Raw genomic sequence first — 24,692 nt, 5'->3', positions numbered from 1 at the left:
GACACTATATATGTAATGATGCTACTCAAATTTCGGGTATTTATCGTTCAGTCGATAGTGCTGGGTGCAATGAGGTCTACAGCATCCTGATTTTCAGTCCCAGACACTCCACACGACATTCCACTCGACATGTGATTAGAAAGTTTGCTGAAGACTTAAAGACTTTCTATGGAACAGTCAACTCACTGTTGTACTGTTGAGAGCAACCGTGCAGGATTGCTGTATGTAACGACACGCACGTTACAATGTGGTGCAATCGAGGGGGCTCTTGTTCCAGGTCCATGGAGTGGGGAGATAAGGTCTATTATACAAAGGTTTCTCATGCAAAGCAAATGAGAACACAGGGCTGGGGGAAATCAAGCTTTCTCCCTAATAGTTCATCTGTCCGTTAATTCAATTGGGGTACGAGAGTGCTCTGGGACTAACTCCGTCAAAATCCGATCAAGGTGACGGTGCAGAGTAAAATGTGTGTCATCCTTGAACTCCTGTAGTTCACAGTGGGGCAATCGCTCTGCCATATAGCGGACCATTTGTACTGGCGTATTCGCATCCTGAGCTCCATGCCATATTCTCACCTTGTCGTAAGTGACGTCTTCAAATTCGATGCCCCAAATCGACGTCAACAGTTGAGCATCATGCACAGCTGGAGCCGTGCCCTGACGAAATGCTTCGAGTACCTGGCGAGCTATAACTTCTCTTCGCACGTTGGTCGCATCTTTAGAGTCAAGCTTGCTGCTGCGATCATCTAGCCATTTATCAATCCGCCGGGCTCCCGAAGGCGAGGATAGTGCCCGCCTGAGCATCCAGACCAACCAAGACAATAGTCCTCCATATCCCAGTGGCCAATAATGCGCTGCTAGAGCACTGATACGATGTGGAAGAGACATGTGGTGAGCACCCGCCTCCCAAGGCCCTGCACCAGCCATAATTCCCACCCCCGAGAGTGTGTTGTGAGGCAGAAGATGTGCACATGCCAAGGCATATGGACTACCCCCAGAGCCACCCAGAATAGCAAAACGCTCCAAATTAAGATGGCGAGCAAGTGCTTGGATATCAGCTGGCCAGTCCCGGATACGAAGGTTTGGATTGAAGGTCGTCAGGCCGTAACCATTACGGTCGGGTGTGATGATGCGAATGTTGTGGCGATGGGCTATTTCATCCATTCCGAGGGTTTCAAGGCGACAAGACGGATATCCGTGCATGAACATGAGCGGATAATCTCCATTTCGACCACATTCAGCGAATCCCAGAGTGCGTCCATCCGGCAGGCGCATTGTCTGGCTATCTCGTGCAATGCTGCTGACACATCGGGTTGTGCTAAGGTAATTGCAGGGAGATGGGATTTTGTGTGATTTCATTGTGATGAAGATGTTTGACAGTCTTCGTTCTGGCAGCCAGGATAGTTCAATATAGTTACTCAAGGTTGACACATTCGAATACGACGTAGACGGCACGGACCCCGAGGCTGACTTGGCTCAAACGGGTGCTTTGCGGCGCCCCGTCACGTTGGCGCCGAGCATGGGCAAAAGAAACTTATCTGATGCGGGCAAGTTATGTAGAAATGGTCAGGGATACAGACTGACAAAGAAGTTAATACGATAAGTTTAAATACCTTGTTTCGCAAGTATTTCTAAATCTTCTACATGACATTCCTATACATGACTTGCTTTCAGACACCGTTCTTGTTTTATTTTCAGTATCTTTTTTTGCACGACTCAAAATACATACGGACAAATAAGTCATCGCCGCCTATTCAGGTCCAATTAAAGTATTCTCTTGGTCGGGCTGTACCTGTTGGACGGGTTAGCATATCATCGAATTAAATCGACTGTGGAGAGATAACAACAGCCCCGCGGTGGGTCGGATACGTCAATCACGGATCATCCCCTTCTCTTCTCTGCTGCGCTTTTCTCTAACAACAATGACATCCAGCGCAGGCCGTGGTCCCTCGCACAGTGGAGTTCTCCACGAATATGTATGGGTACACTTGATTTCTCTGTGGAGTATAAATTAACGGTTCGGATAGGCTCCTAGGCTAGTAGCCTTCGAGTTCACCTCACCCGCCAAGGCGAGCAGCAAGCAGAATAGCTTGATCTTCGTCGGCGGTCTGACTGATGGATTTTGCACTGTGCCATATGTGTCTAACCTGGCTGCAGCTCTGGAGGACACCGATTGGTCGCTGTTCTCTATCCTGCTGAGTTCCTCGTACAGCGGCTTTGGAGTCCAGAGCCTCGACCGCGATGTGGAGGAAATAGGGCAGTGTGTGCGATTTATTCGCGATCTCAAGGCTGATCGCATCCCCGGCGCCCCGTCAAAGCATGGCAAGGTCGTGGTTATGGGCCACTCCACTGGTAGCCAGGATGTTCTACATTATCTCCACGCGCCAAACCCGCTCCCTAAGTCCGACTTTGATCTGGGGCTTGAGCACTTGCATCGCCCAGAGCTCGACGGTGCCATTATGCAAGCTCCTGTCTCCGACCGTGAAGCGATGTTGGCAATTGTGAAGTCCTCGAATGATCCCCAAGAGGCTCGTGCTGCCTATGACCAGCTCGTGAGCACTGCCCAGATAGAGCCATGGTCTGCAGACCAATTCGACAACATCCTTCCGATGAAAATGACCGCCAAGCTTGGCCTGCCTGGTAATGCGCCTCTCAGTGCCCGTCGATTCCTGAGTCTGGTTAGCCCGGGTAGCCCCGAGAAGCCTTCTCAGGATGACCTGTTCAGCTCTGACCTGAGCGACCAGCGTCTCCGGGAGACTTTTGGCCAAATCTCCACCCGTGGAATCTTGCAATCTAGCTTGCTTGTCCTCTACTCCGGTTGTGATGAGTATTGCCCAGAGTGGGTTGACAAGGAAAAGTTGGTGCAGCGATGGCAGAAGGCTACCGAGGTCGGAGGTGCCAAGTGGGATGCGAACAGTGCTATTGTTCCCGGCGCCGTCCACAACGTCCAGGATGAAGGCCAGAAGGAGCTGATTGATCGCGTCATGCGATACCTGATGAGCCTTTAAAGATCGAAACATACAACTACACAGCTATTTCAAGACATGAAGAAGCCCTAGAACGTGAAATTGAGACGTAGGTTTCTATCAACACACATAATAATCGAAAAGACATGCAAACACCGCCCAGGCGTAAAGAGGATCGGAAATAAGAGAGGTCAAAATGGGGTATATCGAAGCACGGGTCCGTCCAGATTACGGCGCTAGAAGCTGACACCAAACCGGTCCGGCCCGCATGGATGCGCACGACTCGTCAAGCCAATGCGTCTGCGCGGCATGTGTTATTTTAGACCTTCAACCACAGGGTCATCACGCCCTTGAGATACTCGACGATCTCAGATCCGCCCAGCTTGCTTTCGCCGTAGAGGCGGTCCACGAAAGTAATGGGGCACTCAGCCACCTTGTAGCCCATGGCCTTGGCACGCACCATCATCTCCATCTGGAAACTGTATCCCTTGCTCTGAGTGCTGGTGATGACCTTCTCCAGGACGGGCTTCTTGTACAGACGGAAACTGCCGGTCAAGTCGCTGACGCCGGGCATGAGCATCACGTCCGCGATCATGTTGGCGGTGCGCGAGGTGAACTTGCGGAACAGATCCCAGCCATAGACACCACCCTTGCTATTTCCGATGTTGGCGTATCGGGTACCGGTGACAATGTCGGCGTCGGTCTCCTTCTGAATGCGGACCATCTCGGGGATGAACTTGGGGTGGTGGCTGAAATCGGCGTCCATGATGATAACGTAGTTACCGGTGCAGTGAACAAGGCCGTGGACGTAGGCGGTTCCAAGACCGAGCTTGCCCTCACGGGGCTTCAAGTTGATGTGCTCGGGGCCGTAGAGCTTCTGGAGCTGCTTTCCGATCTCGAGGGTGCCGTCAGGGGAGCCATCGTCGACAATAACGACCTCCCAGTCCAATTTACTACAACAGTACCACTGTCAGTTGTAAGATTCAATATGCGATTGGTTTCGAGCGCATACTTCTCGGTAAAAGTCCTCTGAATCAGCCAAACGATGATAGGGAGGTTCTTGCGCTCGTTGTAGGTCGGCAGGATGACCGAGTACTTGTTCTTGGTGGCAGCCATGTTGTATTAGATGGTTTCAGAGCTCAATCAATGGCTCTAGGATGATAACAAGTAAAAAGAAAGGAAAGTAGGGAACGAATGGCGAGTAGCTTGTTGATTCCGGGATGAACAAGTCGCGCCAACTCGCCAGATCCGGAGTACACCGCTTTCGGCAGAATCGATAGCTTATCGGCCCCGTACAACAACTTGCCTACTTCATTTCGATCAAGCGCGACTGTGCAGAAATGGCGTCGCCTACTCAGAAGCATCATCGCAATGTCTCCAGGTGTAAGGTGCCTCGGTTCAAGGGAATGCACTGTTTGCTGTTGCAAGAATACTGATCAATTCTCCAGCTTCACGACCCCGCAGCTCAACCCGGGGTCCCTTAAATGTATCAGATGAGTGAGTTGTGCGCTGAAGGCTAAAGATGACCGAATTGGTGATCGCTAACATTTTGCAGTCCTTTGGCAGCACTCAACACGGCCACCTCTCCAGAAATGACCGAACAGGCGTTCACCAGCAGCGATATCTCCGGCGACTCCTTTCATGAACTAGATCCGCTGGCTCCGGATGACTTACCAGAGACTCTTGGAAAGGATCTTTCATTTCTCCTCCGACATAATATCTTCCACCCGCTTTCCCACATCGATATTCCTTCACCGTTGCGCTTCGACTTTATTGTTCTCAACCCGGGGGAACCGCTATCGGCATCGCTCAGCGTTCTTGAGAAACTACTGGTGGAAGGCCGATTCTTAATCGCTGCGCATTTCGCTGGCTCTATCCTCACATCCTCTTTGATTTCTCCAACGGACATACGTATTATCTTCTCCTTGTTCTACACCCGTCTGGCCTGCCTAGAACTGTCCGGGAACACAGCCCTGGCAGCTCAGGAATCGAAAGCGTTGGAGGATCTCAACTCTGCCTTCTACTTTATCGATTCCAGCTTAGATTCATCCGAACATGACGAAAAACATGAACACATCTCTCGACATATTGTGCCCTGGCCGCTTCGCGTCCTGGCCGTCAGGCTTCAGAGTATCGGATTCGGCGATTCACGCAGGAGTATTGCCGGTTTATATGAACTCGGCATGGAAGCACGGAGGGAGGTCATGAAACGCGAACACGATGATGCTACGAGAACTATCTGGAAAGGAAGATTGGCGGACCTTGGAATAAGGACTGTCAATGCTTTGGTAGAAATGGGTGATCTAGATGCTGCGAAAAGATCGCTTGAAAGTCTGCGGGAGCCCACGCCAGATTCCGATATCATGAAATTAAGGAAGGGGCTTTTGCTCCTAAGGATTGGTGACGTTGATGCGGCCGAGCAGGTTTTCGGTAATGCTCGCGACTCCAAAGAGGCTGCCCTGTTGCAACCCCTCCTCAGTATGTCGGATGGCCGGTATGGTGATGCAGCAGACGAATGGCGCTCTCTCCAAGAAGACAACAGCAGAACAGATGGGGGCTTGATTGCACAGAATCTAGCTGTTTGTCTTCTTTACACTGGCAAACTGGATCAGGTATGGCATACCCTTCTCCTATTTTCGATCATTAGTCCAACTAACACACCTTCTGTAGGCACGCGAGCTTCTGGAGTCTCAGATATCAGCCAACCACTCCTTTGGAAGTCTTATTTTCAACCTATCAACTGTCTACGAGCTCTGCTCTGACGGCGCAAGCCAATTAAAGGGGCAGTTGGCAGGCACCATCGCCAACCAACCTGTGTCAGGACAGACCAACCTAGACCGATCAAACACGGACTTTAAGCTATGATACCAATGAAAATGACCATGATCTTTATTGAGCCCAATTTAACCTTCGTGAATGCCACCGAATAATAACAAGTCAAGTCTCTGAACACCATGCATCCAAAACCAACGCCACCAAAATGCCCCTATTCCTTTCCTCATGCAACCGGCGCACTCGACCCCGCTTGGGGCGGAGGCCTAGGTTTAGGCCGGCGAATGATTACCTTGTCCCCTTCTTTCTGCCAACCAAGCTTCTCCGTCTCAACAAGCTTGTCCCAAGTCCAATCTCCATCATCGCCCGTACACCCACCCACAACCCAACTAACATGGACATTGAGGTAGGCACTACCGACGGCCTTCAATGCGTGTCTCCGGACCCGATCCACGGCCCAGTTCATCACTGCCCGCACATACGAGTCCACGCCCTTGCGCACCCGCCAGAAGACAATCCAATTGTCATTCATCAATGCAGTTAGGACTTGGTCGACAGTCTGCGACTGGAATCCATGCTCCTTGCGTGCCCGCGCGCGCAGGTCAAACGCCGCGGACATGTCTTCTTGTCGGCATGCATAGTCTAGGATCATATATGTGACTAGTTCTTTAACTTCAGAGTCCTCGAAGGGGTGCGATGTAGAATGTAGCTTGTCGAGACTATATCGCAGGGACGGGAAATAGGACGGGGGGTGTTGCGCTAGAATCGACAAGCGGATTGAAAAGTAGTGCACTTTTTGGGAAAAGTCGACTGGTGTAGATGAAGATGTTGCCAGTGCTGCTTCACGCAGCTTGCGAAGCGATAGGAGAATCGTGGATAGCTCTGCTGATGGTGGGGGAACGCCTTTGACCGCGGGGCTTGATTTTGAAGATGGCGCAGCAGCTGGTGGGTTGGAAGTGGCATCATTTGAGGAGTTGATCGGAAGGGAAGCGAGTGCAGCATCTAGATGTTCTTTGTGGTCTGCACAGAACTGCAGGTACCTCTTGGTAATCTTGTCAAAGTACTCCTTCTGCGCGGGATAATCGAGTAGCCTGTCTCATGTCAGCAGTATCCTTGATGGAATCAAAGTCAGGCATACTTTTTGTCACCCTTTGATACAAATCCAACATTCGCCAAGGAATCTGCCGCCAACGGCGGTGGCCGTAATCGACTTCCCTGTTTAGACATTGTGATTGAAGCATCGAGATGAAGCCGCGGGGAAGCATGTGGATCGATGTTTAGCTTGTTTGCACCGAGGTCCCAACCCGTGGATCCGTGGATCTGCTCATGCCCCAACTACTCAACTCCTCAACGCTCTTCTATACTTTTTTCTTTTTCTTTTTCTTTTTTCTTCCATTCATGATAAGCAATCGTATGGTACACCGTTGACCTGCTTACCTGTCGTGCATATACGTGGCTGATCCGCCGAATTTCTTCAACCTTGTACCCTGCATCTGACGTGCATGTGAAGATGTCTCGCCAGCGTCGTCCTGTTCAGGAGAAAGACAGTCAATCTACACTGTCTCCTGTGTTAGAGGATCCTCCGTCCATCCTCAAGAAGCTTGTTCATTGGGACGATCTTCCACACTGGCAACGTGATAATAAACATATCCATACTGGATATCGACCTGCCTCGGAATCATTTCTAGGCTCGTTCAAGTCCCTGGGCTACATCCACAATGAAACAGTCAATATCTACACCCATCTGCTACCCGGCATGCTGGCGGCTCCTGCAGCGTACCAGCTCTACCAGGCCCTGGCGCCACGCTATCATACGGCGGCTGACTCGGACATCCTAGCGTTTAGCTGCTTCTTCACGGGAGCGGCATTCTGTCTTGGAATGTCTGCAACCTACCATACCATATCCAACCACTCACCAGGCGTGGCGCGCATTGGTAATGCGCTCGATTACATCGGCATCGTGGGGCTTATTGTGGGAAGTTTCATCCCGAGTGTCTTCTATGGATTCTACTGCATCCCTGAATTACAGCACCGGTACTGGACCATGATCTGCACAATCGGCCTCGGTTGTATGATTGTCTCGATCCTCCCGAAGTTCCGGACTCCTCGCTGGCGTCCATTCCGTGCGGCCATGTTTGTCGGGATGGGCCTGTCGGCCGTTTTCCCGGTCCTCCATGGGGTGGGCGTATTCGGGTTCGACCGCATGCGCGGACAGATCGGTCTCAGCTGGCTACTTCTTCAGGGTTTCCTGTATATCTTGGGCGCAGGAATCTACGCAGCGCGGGTGCCAGAGAGACTCTATCCCGGAAACTTCGACATCTGGGGCAGCTCGCATCAGATTTTCCATGTACTGGTGGTATGTGCGGCTGGGGCGCATCTGACGGGACTCCTGAAGGCGTTTGATTATCGGCACAGCGGGAGTGCCGAGATTTGTCAGATTCCACGCGGCTGAGTCTTGACGACGATTTGGGGAGGAGGGGCGAGGTTGGACAGCATATGTCATTTTAGAGGTAGTATGGAATGAAACATAGCACTCCTCGACACCTGGTTCGTGATGTGCAACAATGACGGTCGATGCGGTGAACTGTATAGCGAGAGCGGTGGGTACAAACGGTCAGCCGAGTCTGTATTTCACATGGCATCTCTGGGGAGTAAATGGGGATCTCATTGGCTCAGCATCGTGACGCTGACGGTTGGTCCAGAAGGCGAGCCAACCCGGTCAGCGACAGGGCAAGAACCAAAGCTATTTACGATGTTGCATCTGAGTGTGCGACTAGGGGCGCCCCTTCAAGGGGAACAAGAAGCCCTGGAGGAACCCGAGAGTCGGTTTTTGTTCCTGAACACTTCCCTGAGAAGCGCAGGGCCACTCCTAATTCGGTCTGGGTCAAACTGAATGGGCGGTTGTTAGGTAAAAAACCCTTTTCTGCTCGAGGATGATCAGATGGAAAGCATCTGGGGTTTCACAGCGGCTGACCTGTTGATGCGGCTGCCGTCGGTACAGGAATCCGAATGCGAGTGTGACATTTCGAGCGAGCTGGTTCTTCGAAGTTTGAGCTTGTTTTATTTCTCTTTTTATATACGAGGTGATACTACATCTGGCTAGCCTCCCCAGGTGAGATGCACAATACTCATGCCCTAGAGGGACATAACCAATACTATCTCTCATTTTGATATCTTCCACCGCTCGTGGCCTACCTCTCGATGCTCGAGTCTGGCGCCCAAGGTCCGTATACCGGCAGCGATGCCCCGAAGCTTCGAACAGCTTGTGAGAACTGTCGCCAATCCAAGGTTAAATGCAACTTGTCCGGCAAGAACGTTTGTACACGTTGTCTACGCCACGGCTTGCAGTGCCAGTACGGCTTTGCCAATCGATCCGGCAAGCCGAAAGGCAGCAAGAACCGAGCAACGCTACGGAAGCTGGGTCAGTTACAGGAGGACAAACCGCCGATGCGTGGATTCCGTGAGAGTCGGCCGCCTCATGCGGCTGACAGAAAGCCCTTCTCTGCTGGATACACAGGGCATATCGCCGATTCAATGATGGATGACGACGTAAGTCTTCATCAGCTCGACCCCTAGGACAACCTCTAAAGACATTGTTCATTCAGGTATGCGTGATCTCTGGTCCTCCAGGACTTTGGAATAGTCCACGGAGTTTCCGTAGCGCAGCAGCACTGGAGACACCAATATGCTCTTCGCAATTGACCGTCGATGGCTCCCCTTTTGCTGATCTCATGGATCCATGCCCCACTCTACCCATCGGTCTAGGATACCCTCATGCACCAGTGACTCCTACCTTTCTACCATCAGACCCTCTTGCGGATGGGGTAGCAAGCTCGCCTTTTGGAGGCTCTGCATCTTCGCCTTATGCTGCCCCATGCGAATGTGTGGACATGCAGCTGTTCCATATGAATCGACTCAACCATCTACTCGCCGAATCTCTACCCCTCAGATTCGACCATAGCCTGCAGACCATCAAGGCCACCTTCCGAACATGTCTGATATTTCTGCAGTGTAGTAAATGCACGAAAGACAGTGCCAACTCGTTACTGGTCATCTCCGTGCTCAATCTGACTCTACAGCTATTCGAATGCTGGATCTCACGCGAGACGTCCAGGACTCTGCGGACCGAACACGGACTTGGCATTAGGTATGGATGCTACGAATTATGCCAGGAAGAGAACCAACAGATCCACACTTTTCTACTTCGCGGATTACTGCTTCAATGTCGCGAGGTGCTGTCCATGATGACCGCCTCTGTCAACTCAGTCTGTTACAATACCCCAAAGCTCGCCGAGTGCACAGGCTCGCCCAACAATACAATCACCGAGGATACTAGCCAACTCTGGCCTTCACCAGATCATCTCGGCGTTTCATTGTCAGACCTGGATACAGACATGGTGGGCAACGGGCCAGGGAACAACTCCCTCCTACCCATCATCGCCGGCTACGAGGCAACCGTAGAGGCCTTTCTGCAGACAATTTCATCCAACGAATGCATCTGCGGAGCGAAACCCAGTTCCCGAGATGACACTACTTAACTCAAATTGTACATGTTTTCTTATGTCTGGGCGGATGCTGTGAGGTTTTGTACCCTAAGGGGGGAAAGGCATGTAGAGAGAGAGAGAGAGAGAGAGAGAGATACGATACGGAATTCCCAGCTCGAGCGTAAACGCAAAATCAGTCAATTCATTTCGAAGAAAACAAACACAACCTGCAAATAGCCTATATCGTGTGTCGTTAATCCAGATTGTAGTGACAACCCCACACTTTCGGTCCGCGACGGGCCTCGGCACTTTCCCATGGCCGAATCCTCAAGTATAAATCCCCAACCCACTCGACCTTCCCCTCACACTTCACACATCCTACATCACAATGGCTCCCACCGATCGCCTCAACCAGGTCAACAAGCACCTCAACTACCCGGCCGGCATGCTCGCCGGCCAGGTAGCTATCATTACGGGCGCAGGACAAGGCATCGGCGCCGAAGCGGCGCGGCTATTCGCGAACGAGGGCGCAAAAGTGGTCATTGCAGACATCGACGCCAGTACGTGTGACACCGATCCTGACCCCATTGAACCTTCGTAACGTGGTATCCGTGACTCCGACTGACTAGGCCTACAGACAAGGCGAATTCGGTCGCTGACGCCATTAATGCCGCCGGGCCTGGACGCGCTCTGGCGGTCGTGGGCGATGTGCTGGATCCCAAGTACATGGATGAGCTTGTGAAGCAAGCAGCGGAGTTTGGCGGTGGCAAGATTCATATTATTGTTAACAATGCGGGCTTTACTTGGGATGGTGTTATTCACAAGGTTGGTGCTTTCCCCTTCCAGCTGGATCGGGATTTTGATTGGAAGTTGGAATGGCCGGAGCTTGACTGACTCGTTCTAGATGACTGATAAACAATGGGATACCATGTTGGCGGTGCACAACACGGCGCCATTCAGACTGGTGCGCGCTGCGGCGCCGTACTTCCGCGTGAAGGACCAGGAGCCGCGCGTGGTTATCAACATCAGCAGCACGAGCGGCATCCACGGCAATGCGTATGTGTCTAAACTTGCATTCTGATCATCCTGACTGGTAACCCAAGACTGATCCTATACAACAGAGGCCAAGCAAACTACGCCGTCGCCAAGGCCGGAGTCGTAGGCCTGACCAAAACCATCGCCAAAGAATGGGGTCCAGCCTTCGGCGTCCGCTCCAACACTATCGCCTTCGGCTACGTGACCACCCGTCTGACGGCTGCCAAGGAGGCGGGTGCCTTCATCACCACTCCCGACGGCACTCAGGTTGCGCTGGGCATTCCCGGCAAGCAGCTGGATGGAAAGAAGGGTGCAGAGGCCGACTCGTACCCCGATATCCCGCTTCGTCGGCCCGCGAGCCCCGAGGAGGCGGCGAGGTCTATCCTCGGCGTTGCGAGCCCGTACTTCTCTTATGTAAATGGTGAGACGATTCGGGTGACTGGGGGGCGGAATATGTAATTTCCTTTCAAATTAGGATCTACTATAGCAATCAAAATGGAAGCCCTCTGTATCACAGTCATCAAAAACCAATAAACTCATAGTTCATGTAGCTATCATGTAGCTAAGCTGGATTGACCAAGGTCAAGACCAAAATGACCTGCCTAAAAGAGCTGTAGTTCGTGGCCAGTACTCTCTTACTCTCTCTCTCTCTGATTGGGTTGTTGCTCATAATGGTGCCTCACGTTTCACTTGGGCAGCAGTGGGGATCCAAGTAGGACAATACACACTGAACACCCACATGAAACGAAATGTCGGCGCAGTGGGGATCCAAGTAGGACAATACACACTGAACATCCACATGAAACGAAATGTCGGCGCCACGGCCATGTCACACCGCGCAACGTGGTACGGAGGACCGCCTCCAAAGGACAACGTACTAAAAAAAAGAAAAAAAAAAAGAGAGGTCAAATGTGAGTGAGAGGTTTGGAGTAAATGAGTAGATGCAATTGTTGGCTCCATTCGCCCAAGGTATCATAATCGTAAAAGTAAAAAATCCAACCATGCCGTCTATGCACAGATGCAGTATCCAAGTTCCAAAGTCCGAGAGTTTCCAACCATCCATAAACAAAACAACCGGGATAATGATAAAAAAGATTTATAGACAAGACATCATTTCCCAAGTAGAAAATAGGAAGACAAGAGAAAAGAGACGAGAGAAAGTCAACATCATGAACAGGTTTCCTCCCAAGATTCCAAAAAGAAAATTGAGAAAAAAAAAAAAAAAAAAAACGCCAAACGACCCTTGCGAGTGTTTTCCCAAAATAATAATTTGTGTCGTTGGACACCGCCCTCCCAGGGGCGATATGCTTCAGTCGTGCCTCCCGATATTACCATGCCAGGTTTTGCGGAACAAAAAATAGAAAAATGAAGAAATCCTCCGGTATGTGGGAAATATTATAACAATAGAAAGGAGTATCCCAACTGGCCGCACGGGAGATGAGTGGTCAGATGGTAGATGGCCCAAGATCTGATGGCAATGTGGAAAAGTCACGGTCGCTGGGCCAAGGAATTGGTGTTGTGTCCAAAGAGAAAAGTGGAAAATATGTCCAGGGTGAAATTAAAAAGCTGGTTGGCCAAGTCCAGGGTAGTTTTCGAGTAGACCTTATTTTTTTTTGGCAGCTTTTTGGTGGAGAAAGGGGGGAGGGGAATCCATGTGGGTAATGTGCCGAGATAGTCGAATGCAAATAGAAACTCCGAAAAAGTCAAGTAGAGAGTAAGGGGCGTAATAGTCGTTGCAGCTGCGTGAAGGGGAGAGAGAGAATGCGGGTGGCCTCAAATTCAACAGACCGGAATGGGGTGTCCCGTGAAGGTATCCGCGGGGATGGAGTGATCCACACAGATGGAATGGGGAAACACGACCTTACAGTCCGGAACCTGGACCTGCTGGGAGATTATGGGCGACATGCAGTTGTAGTCGGTGTAGTCCTCGGTGAGAGCAGATGAGACAGAGGCGGCAGACTCGGAGAAGTCCGAGTAGTGAGAAGAGTCCGAGGAGGAGCCGGACTGCTGGGCATGCAGGGGTTCCACGGGCACGAAGGGCTGAACGAAGCAGTCTGGAATTGGGTCCTGCACCCAGGGGGCCATGGGGTTCTCCGTGAAGCAGGGGCACTCCACGATCAGCTGGCGCAGTTCCGGGATGGTGATCCTCTTGGCAGGGTCGCACTCGAATACGCGCGATAGGATACACACCATCTCCGTGGACAAGGGCAGGATAGTCTTCAGGAAGGACGGATCCTTGAGGTACGCCCGGAATGTGGAATCCTCGAATGAAGCGCGCTTCCATGGGTTGCGACCGCAGGTCAGGTTGACGAGCATCACGCCCAGACTCCAGACGTCATTGGCTGCTGAAGAGTAGCAGGACATGGGGCGGGGGTTGGTCTGTTGGCACTCTGTTTGGAATAAATTAGATTTGGTTTCATGTGGCGGGGCAATATATTCCCCTGGGGGGGGGGGTGGTGATGGCTTACCAGGCGACATGTAGAAAGTCGAACCGCATCCGAAATCCGAGGTGAAGTAGTCCGTGGTGGCGAGGCCGAAATCCGCCAGCTTGACGGTCATTCCCTGGTCCGTCACCAGGACGTTCTCAGGCTTGAGATCGCGGTGATAAATTCCGAGGTTGTGGCAAAACTGCACGGCATCCAACAGTTGCAAGAACACACGCTTGGCCAGAGGATCGTTACCGACAAAGTTACCCTTGTCGGTGATACTGGAGAACAGATCACCCTCCGGGCAGAATTCCATCACGACGTAGGTACAATCCGGGGAATCCATGATACGGGCCAGGGAAACAACGTTGGGATGTTGGCTGGCCAGGTGGTGCAGGCGAATCTCACGCTGCTGGTATTTCAGTTGGCGCGGGTCCAGCCCGCTCTTGTTGAGGGCTTTGACGGCATAGCGAATGTTGGTGTGAATATCCACGGCCGTATACACCACCCCGTAAGCGCCGACACCCAGGATGCCGGTCAGCTCTAGGCGGTTGGCTAAGATGAATCCTAACCGGTCCTCGGGCGCATAGCAGCGGGGGATGGGAGAGGGAGGAGGTGTGGGAAGCATAGCCGGATACATGATCAAAGGAGGGGAAGGGTGAAATCCAAAAGTCCGGTTGTTTCTCTAAGGATATAGAAAAGACGTAGTCCAGGGGGTGTTTTTGTTAGGTCAGGTCCAAAAATCCAGGGCAATCAACGGTAGTCCATTCCACGGGTCCAAGGATCCAAAGGATAACAATCAACAAAAAGGAGAGTCAAGTATCAAAAGTAATCAACCGGTCGAGGTCAGAAGAGAGAGGGCGTTGGAGAGGAAGGATTAGGGAAACACAGTTAATAAAGAGTATAGAAGTAATGTTTTGGGGGGGGGGGGAAAAGGATAAAAATATCGATGATGCGTCGAGTGGCCCACGAAGGACGAAGGACCACGCAGCGGGACCCATGTGGACAAGCCCAAAAGCCCAGGCCACCGTGGCTCTGTGGACTCGGTTGACTCGGTTGGCCCCACGGAGCGGTGTGCATACCGTGCGGGTCGATTAGACCCGCTCGACTCGAATCACATCCCGGTCGTCGCGGTTCTTGCAGACGCCACTCTGCGTTCATGATTGGTAGGGGCCCCGACTCTGAGTCTCTGAGTCTCTCAGTCTCTGACAGTGGACCTCTGGGTCGAACGATCGACTGTTGCAGACTGGCTTATGGCCCCCCCCCCCACCCCCCTTTTTCTTTTCCTGCATTCTGCCTTGTCCTCTTCTGACTCGACGTGTGGCAATAGCCCCGCCACCTCATCCGGTTTCTCCATCTCACTCCCAGCCTGGTCCAAACATCTGACTTCTCCCGTTTCACCCAGAACGTTCCAATAGGGGGCCGGATTATAGACTGTTGTCGTACCCCCCCCCCCAATCTACACCGTACTTTTCTGGACGTTCTGGACCTGGATCTTAGTTTTGAGTCTGACCCTGTTCGACCTTCTTACTCCACCAGGGTCATGTGCTGTACTCTCCAGTAACCCTTGTACTGAGGGCCACCTGAGGGCCACAGGGCCACCTGAGGCAGACTGGGCAGAAAGTGAGGCGATAAAAAGGAGGGCGGCCACGGCCAACCATTTGCCCAAGGCGTTCGTTTTCGAGAACGAGTGGATCGGGGCACGGGCCCACAGACCCTGGCTGTGGCCTCAGGAGTTTACACTCTTCGACTTGACACAGACGGGCGCTTAGGGGCTGCACCCCAGTGCACGTCCTCTCATCACCGTACAGTCAGGGTAGTCACCGTAGTCACCGTCCAGAGAATCACATGATCTGTGCAGCGATGCATCACATCTTCCGGTTGATCCATGTACATGTACCCCAGAGTGATGCACTCTCTCCCTCTCTCCCTCTCTCTTGTCTTTCTCTTCACCGCTACACCCCTTTTCCATCCTACATATTACCAGTCTAGCCGATCACCGTTAGAATGCACCTAGTCACGAACTATCTACCCCAGTACCGGTGACAATGCACCGACCATGACAGTAATGCGAACAATGCCCACCCTCCCATTCAATGATCGGCCTGCAGGTGGCGGAATGCTGGTCGCAGGGGATAAAGACATGGGATGAATCACCGACCCACAAAATAAACAGACCCTGATATCATCAACATCATCACTTTGTCTAACTTTGTGAGTTTGATGTCGGGCTGCTTCTCCGTTTGCCACTGGCGTGGGTTGGGGGGGGCAAAGCAAAGCCCTGGAGATCAGCTTCCAGAAGCTCCCGGCGCCCCCCCCCCCCACTCTGCCATCACCTGTTTATCCACACTTGGGTTGTTGGGTTCTTGGGTTCTTGGTCCTTGGGTTCCCACCCATGGGATGGCCGTCCTCCAGATGCTCAGCTCCTCAGTGATGCTGTAAGCGATATGCTCCGAGTAAATAATTGGCATCTCTCCATGCACGCCCATCTACATGTACCGTACGCTAAGCTGCATCACCCCATCCAACCAGACTGGATCACTCGCGGCTTTTTCCCTCTCGTATTCCCCAATCCACTCCTAACTGGCCACGCAATTTCGTAAAGATGCCCAATCGGCTACGATCCACCGATCCCCAAGCCCGTCATCCCCAACAACTCGAGATGAGGGTGACTATCCCGTTTCAGGAAACGGAACGAGGGGGAAACCTGACAGCATCCCGGTAGCCCCGGCCGCGCAAAGGGATAACGGGCGGCCATGATTTGTGATAGATCAAGATGTGAACCGTGGATGTGTGAACCGCCGCGCAGATCCAGAATCAGCCTCGGATCCGAGGAAGCTGGGGAGAGCAATGACAAGGAGGCTGGCCTGTGCGATGTTGGATCTGTGGGTCTGGGACAAGGAACCGTCTTGAATTTGGATTTGAATTCGCAATTTACATTTGGGGGGGGCGGCTTGGGGACTTCGTGGCAACCTTAGGTTCGCCTGGATGCGGAAGGAGGCGGTTTATAGTTTGGCTGCATTGAGATAGTCTCGGCACTTTCTTTGTGTTCAGTCAAGGTGAAGGCCAAGGCCAAGGTCGGTGAAGTATTTCCCGGGGCCCGCTCCCGCCACATAACACATGGTTTGGGGAGCCTAGATGCGGCAAACTCAGGTGATTGGTGTTCTTGGGTGCCCATGTCGCTACCCTTTGCCTCTGCCTGGGGCTACTTGGCTGCTTTCGGGTTTCTAGCGTTGCCACGGACTACTGTACGCCTCCACTGCCGACTTGCCCGGGCGCAATGCGTCCTGAGGCATCCACTATGGCCTGAGAAGTGAGGGTTAACTGGAGTTGGTACATCATAATATGCCTGGAGCACTGTCAGATTGTAGAGACGGTGAAGTTGGGCAATGGAAGCATGAAACTACTAGCTTGCTGTACGGGATGCAGCTGAACCACGTCCTCGGGTGCCGCCCGGAAGACGAGTGCCATGATATGTATATATTCAAGTTTGTAGTGTATATCATACAACCTTTGCTAGAGCTACCGAGATACCTCAGAATCAACAGTTACGATCTACTCAATTCAAACTTTCTCTACTCGACCCGTGTCACAACTAATCTCGCCTGATTCTAATCCGCGAAAGTGGACGCCGAGTGGGCAGTACACAGCGAAAAGGCTGGCAAAAGGGTTCAAATGGGGCCACACAGCACGACAAGGTCGAAATAGCTTGACGGTCGAGCCGATGTCATGTCTGCTTATTATTTCTAAGCTCAAACTCTGCCACTTCGCGCTAGATAACGCCCCGTCTCACCTTCCATGCAGCTAGAAGGGTTGAGAAATCGGCTAGAAAAGCCTCAAATCGTCCTATAGGAACAATTCCGCCGCCCCGAGGGCTTCCAAGGTTTACGGTGTTCATGGCATTACTGGTCAAGGACCTGCTTTGCGGTATCGATCGATCGGCTGAAAAGGTCTTTCCATATAGGACCACTATCACATCGGGGCTTGGAGAATGGACGCCCCGGGCAACTGCTAGCTAGCTCAGTGGGCAAGGCGCAGCCAGAGCTCTTCCTTCCAATTTTGAGGGAACCATACCAAAGTAGACATGGAGAGAATTATGATCATTCTCAGATTGCTCCATTGGACACTCCAGTCTACCAAGGTTGAGACAGTTTGCCCTGTTCTACTCACCGGCAAGAGGTAGAAACCTTGCGGAGGTAGCGATAAGACGGGGATTTTCATGCTAGGATATAGTTTGGCCATGAATTTGTTCGAGAATTTAAGATACATATGTGTCCACAACAACTCTACTTCCGTGTCAAGAAAGGATGTTTCAACGCATCCGCAGGAGTGCACCGCTTCTCAGGATTAAGAGTCAGACACCGATCAAGGAAGTCCACAAACAGCGTCAAATCCTTCGCATCACTATCAGCCATGCCGCGCGTCCCCTTACCCATCAACCGGGTCTTCAAGTCGCGCTCGGGCTTCTTGAAATCCATAATGCGGGTCACGGGACGACCGGTGATTCTGTCTTCCTCTATACTGTGGAAGTTGAGCATGTCGTCAAAATGCATGTGGGCGAGAGATCCGCGGCGCAGGAGCTTGGGCGGATATTTACCGCGGCATTCCATGATTGCGCGTAGCATTTGGTTGTTGTTTCGGCCCGTGAAGAGGATCTTGCCTGTGTATAGTTCGAAGAGTGTGCAGCCGATAGACCAAACGTCGATGGCGTAGTCAAAGGGAATACCTAGCATGACTTCAGGGGCACGGTAGAAACGACTGACGAGGTAGGGAGTGATTTCGTTGTCGGAGGCGGAGGATGCAGAACCTAAATCGCAGACCTTGAGCAGGTTGCGATTTTCGTTCACAAGGAGGTTATCGGGCTTTAGATCGGCGTGCAAGATGTTACACTTGCGGAGAAGGCTCAAGCCAAGGAAAATCTGTTGGGCGTAGGCGCGGATGGCGTGCAAGTTCAGTCCGACATCACGGCCGTATTTCTTGAGCAGTTCACGAAGATTCATGCTGAGATTCTCGAATACCATGCACAAATGGCCCTTGTGATCGAAGTACCGCTCGAATTTGATGACATGCTTCTTGTCCTCTGGGTCGGCTTCATGAAGCTGTTCTAGGATTCCGATCTCCTTCATACCGGCCTTGCGCATGGTGTCGTTCTGACGGATGATCTTGACAGCAACCAATTGTCCGGTCTTCTCGTCCAAAGCTCGTACAACAGATGAAAACATACCCTTGCCCAGCACCTGCTTCACATGATAGCGACCATTGATCAGCTCGCCAAGTCGGGTATTGTAATAACCTTCGGGGTCGTCCCAGTTGTCCATCATGCTGATATCGAGTTCTTGAGCCTGCGGAACAGCTGTTGCTGATGCGTGTGCTGGATGATCGTCTTTTTCCTCAGCAAACATATCATCATCATCGTCCTCCGCGAACATATCATAAGGGGTTTTCGCCTTAGATTGAGGAGGTTGCTGTGGAGTATCCGGTATGAGGATGTCTTGTTTGGTGGCCTGCGTTTCATCATATGCCGCGGATGAGACATCATCCTTGGAGTTCTGAACACCATGCTTTTGTCTCTCCTCTTTCATATCAAATGTCGGATCATAGTCTGCGGCAGAGGGTTCGTCTTTCTCAGACCCTTCCATGGGTGCATCATGGTTGATGAGATCCGTGTCTTTGCCAATCCTGAAATCTGGAAATGTTTCACCTGGCTGCTCGTTAGAGGGTTGAGATGGAGACAACCGAGAGGAATCTAAAAATGTGGACAAAAAAGAGTATCAGTCTGTGTCAAAATTGTCCGTGTGATATTCCTGAGCTTACCTGTCGTATCTTGCGCACCCGCGAGTTCAGTAACCGGTGTCGAACCTGGGGTAGATGAATCTGTATCAACTTGCGGGGCTTGGAGATGCAGAGGGGACGCCTGGCTTCGGTATTTCGCCCGGATTGCCTCGCGACGTTTACGGCGAGCTTCAAGAGCAGCAGCTTCATCGACAGGTTCTGGTTGCGATTCTTCAACAGCTTCTGATGTAGAAGGTTCATCGACACTGTATGAACTGTTAGTCACGCTCTCATTAATTTTTTTAGAAAAAAAAAAGCCAGATATGAACATACTCGTCGGCAAAATGAGCGCGTCTCGGAAGAGTCCGCTGCACCTGATTCTTTTGTGTTTCAGCACCCAGTTTGGAGTCCCGCGCACCAGCCTGAGTCTTTCCATGTTCGCTCACTACATTTTCCGATGACCCACGTCCCTTGCTACCTGCCTGAGACATGGAGCTCTCCCTGGGTTCCAGATCATCGTACTGCTTGGGCTTTCTCCCGTGGCGATACGGAGATCGGCTTCGGGTTCGCTGTCGCTTGTCTTTGCGCTGATCATAGTCATCGGTATAACTCAGACCTCCTCCATAGCTTTCCTCGCGATCGTAGTCGTAGTAAGATCGTGGTCGGCGGGAGGGAGCACCCCGGTCATCCTGTCTGTCATCGTATCTCGACCCGTAACGTCGCGACGGTTCCTGGCGGGAGGATCGGCTCTCGTACTGATCATAGTCATCGTTGCGCCTGCGCTTGTTGCCTCTGTTATCCCGGTATGGCGAGCGAGATCCGGATCTCGAGCGCGACCTGGTCCATGACTTCTGTCGACGGGGCGATCCACTGCCTTTCAGTGATGCAAAGGGTGAACTAGCTCTGGGGGGACGGTCAACGCTGGTGCCATTAAGAGGAGGTTTTGACGCAGTTGCCTTCATCTCTGAACCCGATTCGATGATCTCACCCTCAGAAGGGGTCGACGGGGACCTTGACTTGCGATGCGACGTCATCCTGCCGACTTATCGCGAGCTGGTAACGGTCCGGCACTTCCTCCTCTGCTTGCAATGGCTATTTTTCGGCCTTTGGAGGAGGCTTCAATGAGAAACACTCAGTTAGCGCAAGCTCCAGAGACGAAATGAATCTTCGGGAATGTTGAAAGTCCAACCGGCTTGAGGGCCTGCCTTCGCACCAAAGCCTAGAAGCTTCGATTATCCCAAGCGCATAGTCGAGAGGGCAGACAATTGGAAAGGTGATCGGCACGCGCAAATTGTGTTAATTTGCACCGAGCCAGGTGATGATAAACTGTGTCGAAGCAAGATCAGAAGTCGGCATCTCATGCTGAATCGGGCCAGTTTCTGCGTTAGCCCGATTTAGGTAAGCGGTGGACCACCCCTCAATTCGATAAGTGTCGGGGATTAATTTTTTTTCCCTCTTTCGCCTTCGCGACAATCTCCTTTTCCCTCTCACTCTCACTCTCTCTCTTTCGTCTCAAATCCAGTCCTTTCTATAAATCCATACCTGCAGAAATGGGCGGCGCTAGCAGAGAAGGTTTGTGAAATTTCGCGATTCAGGCGCACATCGATCGATCTTCGTTAACAACAACTCAGGTGGCAAGGTCAAGCCTTTGAAGGCTGCCAAGAAGGAGAAGAAGGACCTGGACGAGGATGAGCTCGCCTATAAGGAGAAGCAGAAAGCCGGTATGTTTTGATCGCCATCTACACAAGTTAGCTATCCTTCTGACTCGTCCTATAGATGCCAAGGCCAAGAAGGACATGATGGAGGCCGCCAAGGGCAAGAAGGGCCCCCTCAACACCGGCCAGCAGGGTATCAAGAAGTCTGGCAAGAAATAAACGGATCGCACGAATACCTTCAATCCGTTTTACGATCCAAACGAGCCATGTCCGATAAGAGCGAAGAGGGTGGCATATATTCTTTGAACTACAGCAAATACCATTCCTGCATTTACATCGCGCCACTTTTTGCTTTTCCACATTCCTAGACTCCAATTTCAACGTCGCCTTTACACATTACGAATATAGGATCCACTCACGCACTCACGTGCTTAGTTTTGAAGTAGGAATATTCAAAAGGTCAAGACCTGTCATTAAACACAAGTGGCCCACATAAACGAGGGTATCCGTGGCGACAAGCCTGTGCTAAGAAGCAGAACGCTTGAGAAAACTTGAAGCTCTGAGAAGAAGTGGAGAGAAAACGCTTGCAAGCAAAACGACCGGGTATCCAAATCAGGCAAGAAAATAAATAAAGGGTACCAAGCAAGGGGAGTCAAAAAATCACCAGTAACCATAAGGAAAGCAATATCACCTAACTAGTGACGCGCTTGACCCAAAGGTTACTGCCATCGCCATTGTTCTCTTTCTCGTCCAAGCGTCTCCAGGCCCGAGTCACCTTCATACCGAGCTCGTGCTCCTCCCTCTTGATCTCTGCAATCTCATTTTCGATGCTCTGCACACTCCTCTTCACCTCCGCCTTGGCAGCCTGGTCATATGCATAAGAGGTGGGCTGAATGACGCGGGTTAACTCTTTGATCACGGTCTCCAAGGCGAATCTGCGTTTTGCAAGCTCATCTCGTCGAGCCTCGAGAGATTCGATGCGACTCTGAGCATCTTTGGGTTGGTCATTCACAGGGGGCTGAGCCACGACTGATGCTCGGCCTGCCTCTGAAGGAGTAGGCTTTCGTACAGGCTTTTTGGATATCGGCTTCGAAGTCGGCTTTGCATTGGGAACTGGGCGTCGTCGCGACATGATAGAGAGGTCATCTGTTGACCCGTTCTCGAAGTTGAGGCTGCCGCGTGGACTTTCATTCGGAATCGGGGCTTCAAGCGTGATGCCATCTCCGGCAACGGTGTTGACAACGCCGAACTGCTCAGCTGGTTGTGCGGGCTGCATCATGTCTTCAAGTTCTTCGTCAAGTCCTGGGTCAAATTTGGGCTCTGGCAGATAACGGCGGCTGCTCTTGGGAGGTACCAAAGGATTCCCTGGGGCCGGTCTCTCTGGCAATGACTTTGGACCGCCAGCGGTGATCGTCGTCACGACAGATGGAACAAAGCCCAGCGTAGATAAGTTACTTTCTCCGTGGATAGAGCCTGAATGATTGGAATGCTCTCCAAGTGGGAACACGCGTGATGATGACCGACTTCTGGACTCTGGCTGTGGCGGCTCGTTCTTCGAAGAACTACCGATTCGGTTGCGGGCCTGGGTGAGCTTCTTTTTGGGGTAGAGTTGTTCCCGTCCCCAGTGGAGAAGATTGGAGGTGTGTGGTGCGGAGGCCTTGTGGGAGCTTGTATTTTGCGGGTTGACTAGTATTGTCTTTCCAGGCTGGCTGGGCTCGCCCGAGAAGTCGTCGTGACTGGGCGTGAACTGAACGGTCTTCGCTGTGGGGTGTAAGACTTCAAGCGAATGGGAAGCACTCAGCGAACGGTGGGATGCAGACGCAGAGGCCCGAGAGTCGTTGCGCTCGTGGCGGGGCAGTTGATCGTTATCGTCGATCGGCGAGACGGAGAAGCTGCTACTTCCGCTACCGCGTTTCCCAGATCCTACTGGCGATGCCAAAGGCGATACAGCCGAATATCTCTTGTCTCCACCATCGCGCGAATATGGTAAGACGATTGGGTGGCTAGGCTGGCTGTGCAAGGTCGAGTCCAAGTCACTATGTAGTAATGAGCAATCGGAAATATCGGGTAGTCTTTTGAGACACTTACTATGGCAGCACAGGCAAATCCTTTGCAGGCTTGTCCGGCGCATGATCCGCAGGAGCCGGCCCCAGTGCCTCGGCCGGTATGGGGTTGCTAATCTGACGTCGTGTTGTTCGATTAAAGGGTCGTTTAGACCACATACTGGTCTGCGATGGGCTGTTTGCGATGAGGTTGCAGATCGGCGTCCTGGTGAGCTGCTGTCTGAGCTCCGAGTGGTGGGAAAGAAAGAGAGCTAGTCTGAGACTGAAGTAGGCCTGAGGAATTGTTTACCACGGAAACAAAGAGAAGGGAAGGAGCCGGGGATTGAAGTCCAAGTCAGAACCTTGGAAACCGCAAGGAAGGGGAATCTCCAAGGCCCTGCAAGAACAGCATGGCATTCACCTGAATTAAGTGGGCAATAAATTAAAATGGGGGCGATTAACTAACGAGTGGAGTTGAAACAATGGATTCAGGGACCGAACTAGGTTGACGTCGTTTCAACTGTGGGACTTAGGCTCTCCCGGGCGTCTATTAATATAGCCCGAGGAGCGCCAATCTCCAGTCATTCCATGTACCCTGCCCTATCTAAGGAAGTACACGGAAGTCGTTGGAAGTAGTATGGGTGCATCAAACATCATCACGTGGGGTGGGGATGACATCTTTCTCCGCAGCCTCCGGCACACCTCTATAAACTCTGAACCTCACCCATTCCAAGGTTGCAAATTCCCTCTACCTCGAAATGGCTACTGGTAGATCCCCCTTCCACCTTCCCTCCTTGGCCGGCGAATCGCTGCTAATTCATCGCAGAAGGCACCATGCCACAGGCCGAAGTGTACGTACCTCGAGTTGCTCTGCGTACATGAGCAACCACTAACCCGAGCAGGATGTCGATCGCCTCGCCCATCAACCTGATCCTCGCCTCTCTCTTCGTCGTGTTGCTGTACTGGCACTTCCGCCCCAAGCCTCCCGTCGTGCTCCCCCGTGGCCCGGAGCCGATAGTATTCCGCACTTACATCCCCAAGACCCTGATTGAGTTCAATGGCCAGGGCGACCGGCCCGTCTTCCTGGCCGTCCGTGGCCGAGTTTTCGACGTGACTCCCGGCAAGAACTTCTACGGCCCGGTAGGTGGATTCAGGACATTGATGCTGAGGACATTAACTGATCATGGATAGGGTGGACCGTACGAGAACTTCGCGGGCCGCGATGCGTCGCGCGGTCTGGCACACCAGAGCTTCGACGAGGAAATGTTGACCAAAGACCTCTCTGCACCCCTTGATGACCTCAAGGATCTGGACGCCGACCAGTTGGAGAACCTGCAGTCGTGGGAGGAGCGCTTCTCGGAGAAGTACCTTGTTGTTGGCAAGCTGGTTGCCGAGGGAGATCCCGAGGCGCCCGCATCATGATTTGGCAGCCCATATCGATAACGACAAGCTCGAACTGGGCGGGTGATACAAGGACAATGGGTGCTTAGCATAAACATTGAACAACTTCGTGCCCAGAAAAAAACATGTATGATTTCGGG

The 24,692-nt window shown here is 52.1% G+C and overlaps 13 protein-coding genes across 13 annotated transcripts; 7 read left to right on the top strand and 6 right to left on the bottom strand.

Moving 5' to 3' along the window:
- Positions 1 to 377: 377 nt before the first annotated feature.
- On the bottom strand, positions 378 to 1,358 carry N7443_010678 (alpha/beta fold hydrolase; the record flags this gene model as incomplete). Its single annotated transcript, XM_056890734.1, has 1 exon — positions 378 to 1,358. One exon carries the CDS (start codon positions 1,356 to 1,358, stop codon positions 378 to 380), a length of 981 nt encoding a protein of 326 aa, XP_056737225.1.
- A 563-nt stretch (positions 1,359 to 1,921) lies between these two features.
- N7443_010677 (uncharacterized protein) lies at positions 1,922 to 3,007 on the top strand (the record flags this gene model as incomplete). Its single annotated transcript, XM_056890733.1, has 2 exons — positions 1,922 to 1,975; positions 2,027 to 3,007. 2 exons carry the CDS (start codon positions 1,922 to 1,924, stop codon positions 3,005 to 3,007), a joined length of 1,035 nt encoding a protein of 344 aa, XP_056737224.1.
- A 277-nt stretch (positions 3,008 to 3,284) lies between these two features.
- On the bottom strand, positions 3,285 to 4,081 carry N7443_010676 (dolichyl-phosphate beta-D-mannosyltransferase; the record flags this gene model as incomplete). Its single annotated transcript, XM_056890732.1, has 2 exons — positions 3,285 to 3,918; positions 3,978 to 4,081. 2 exons carry the CDS (start codon positions 4,079 to 4,081, stop codon positions 3,285 to 3,287), a joined length of 738 nt encoding a protein of 245 aa, XP_056737223.1.
- Positions 4,082 to 4,336: 255 nt separating this feature from the next.
- Positions 4,337 to 5,830, top strand: N7443_010675 (uncharacterized protein; the record flags this gene model as incomplete). The annotated part of the gene is made up of 3 exons (XM_056890731.1): positions 4,337 to 4,353; positions 4,521 to 5,577; positions 5,636 to 5,830. The coding sequence occupies 3 exons, from the start codon at positions 4,337 to 4,339 to the stop codon at positions 5,828 to 5,830; spliced, it is 1,269 nt and encodes a 422-aa protein (XP_056737222.1).
- Positions 5,831 to 5,963: 133 nt separating this feature from the next.
- On the bottom strand, positions 5,964 to 6,964 carry N7443_010674 (uncharacterized protein; the record flags this gene model as incomplete). The annotated part of the gene is made up of 2 exons (XM_056890730.1): positions 5,964 to 6,828; positions 6,876 to 6,964. The coding sequence occupies 2 exons, from the start codon at positions 6,962 to 6,964 to the stop codon at positions 5,964 to 5,966; spliced, it is 954 nt and encodes a 317-aa protein (XP_056737221.1).
- A 283-nt stretch (positions 6,965 to 7,247) lies between these two features.
- On the top strand, positions 7,248 to 8,189 carry N7443_010673 (hemolysin III family protein; the record flags this gene model as incomplete). Its single annotated transcript, XM_056890729.1, has 1 exon — positions 7,248 to 8,189. One exon carries the CDS (start codon positions 7,248 to 7,250, stop codon positions 8,187 to 8,189), a length of 942 nt encoding a protein of 313 aa, XP_056737220.1.
- A 749-nt stretch (positions 8,190 to 8,938) lies between these two features.
- Positions 8,939 to 10,275, top strand: N7443_010672 (Zn(II)2Cys6 transcription factor domain-containing protein; the record flags this gene model as incomplete). The annotated part of the gene is made up of 2 exons (XM_056890728.1): positions 8,939 to 9,286; positions 9,343 to 10,275. 2 exons carry the CDS (start codon positions 8,939 to 8,941, stop codon positions 10,273 to 10,275), a joined length of 1,281 nt encoding a protein of 426 aa, XP_056737219.1.
- Positions 10,276 to 10,609: 334 nt separating this feature from the next.
- On the top strand, positions 10,610 to 11,715 carry N7443_010671 (SDR family NAD(P)-dependent oxidoreductase; the record flags this gene model as incomplete). The annotated part of the gene is made up of 4 exons (XM_056890727.1): positions 10,610 to 10,781; positions 10,859 to 11,046; positions 11,126 to 11,277; positions 11,343 to 11,715. The coding sequence occupies 4 exons, from the start codon at positions 10,610 to 10,612 to the stop codon at positions 11,713 to 11,715; spliced, it is 885 nt and encodes a 294-aa protein (XP_056737218.1).
- Positions 11,716 to 13,035: 1,320 nt separating this feature from the next.
- On the bottom strand, positions 13,036 to 14,322 carry N7443_010670 (serine/threonine-protein kinase; the record flags this gene model as incomplete). The annotated part of the gene is made up of 2 exons (XM_056890726.1): positions 13,036 to 13,646; positions 13,725 to 14,322. 2 exons carry the CDS (start codon positions 14,320 to 14,322, stop codon positions 13,036 to 13,038), a joined length of 1,209 nt encoding a protein of 402 aa, XP_056737217.1.
- A 3,646-nt stretch (positions 14,323 to 17,968) lies between these two features.
- N7443_010669 (putative serine/threonine protein kinase (Prp4)) lies at positions 17,969 to 20,488 on the bottom strand (the record flags this gene model as incomplete). Its single annotated transcript, XM_056890725.1, has 3 exons — positions 17,969 to 19,428; positions 19,497 to 19,720; positions 19,788 to 20,488. 3 exons carry the CDS (start codon positions 20,486 to 20,488, stop codon positions 17,969 to 17,971), a joined length of 2,385 nt encoding a protein of 794 aa, XP_056737216.1.
- A 516-nt stretch (positions 20,489 to 21,004) lies between these two features.
- N7443_010668 (translation machinery-associated protein 7) lies at positions 21,005 to 21,328 on the top strand (the record flags this gene model as incomplete). The annotated part of the gene is made up of 3 exons (XM_056890724.1): positions 21,005 to 21,026; positions 21,086 to 21,175; positions 21,231 to 21,328. The coding sequence occupies 3 exons, from the start codon at positions 21,005 to 21,007 to the stop codon at positions 21,326 to 21,328; spliced, it is 210 nt and encodes a 69-aa protein (XP_056737215.1).
- Positions 21,329 to 21,800: 472 nt separating this feature from the next.
- Positions 21,801 to 23,331, bottom strand: N7443_010667 (uncharacterized protein; the record flags this gene model as incomplete). Its single annotated transcript, XM_056890723.1, has 2 exons — positions 21,801 to 23,145; positions 23,198 to 23,331. The coding sequence occupies 2 exons, from the start codon at positions 23,329 to 23,331 to the stop codon at positions 21,801 to 21,803; spliced, it is 1,479 nt and encodes a 492-aa protein (XP_056737214.1).
- A 654-nt stretch (positions 23,332 to 23,985) lies between these two features.
- On the top strand, positions 23,986 to 24,573 carry N7443_010666 (cytochrome b5-like heme/steroid binding domain-containing protein; the record flags this gene model as incomplete). The annotated part of the gene is made up of 3 exons (XM_056890722.1): positions 23,986 to 24,002; positions 24,054 to 24,291; positions 24,343 to 24,573. 3 exons carry the CDS (start codon positions 23,986 to 23,988, stop codon positions 24,571 to 24,573), a joined length of 486 nt encoding a protein of 161 aa, XP_056737213.1.
- Between the last annotated feature and the right edge of the window lie 119 nt (positions 24,574 to 24,692).

The sequence above is a fragment of the Penicillium atrosanguineum genome (genome assembly GCF_028827265.1).
Source record: "Penicillium atrosanguineum strain IBT 20685 chromosome Unknown utg000008l_segment0_segment0, whole genome shotgun sequence".
NCBI lineage: Eukaryota > Fungi > Ascomycota > Eurotiomycetes > Eurotiales > Aspergillaceae > Penicillium > Penicillium atrosanguineum.
This window is presented reverse-complemented; position numbering and strand designations above follow the sequence as displayed.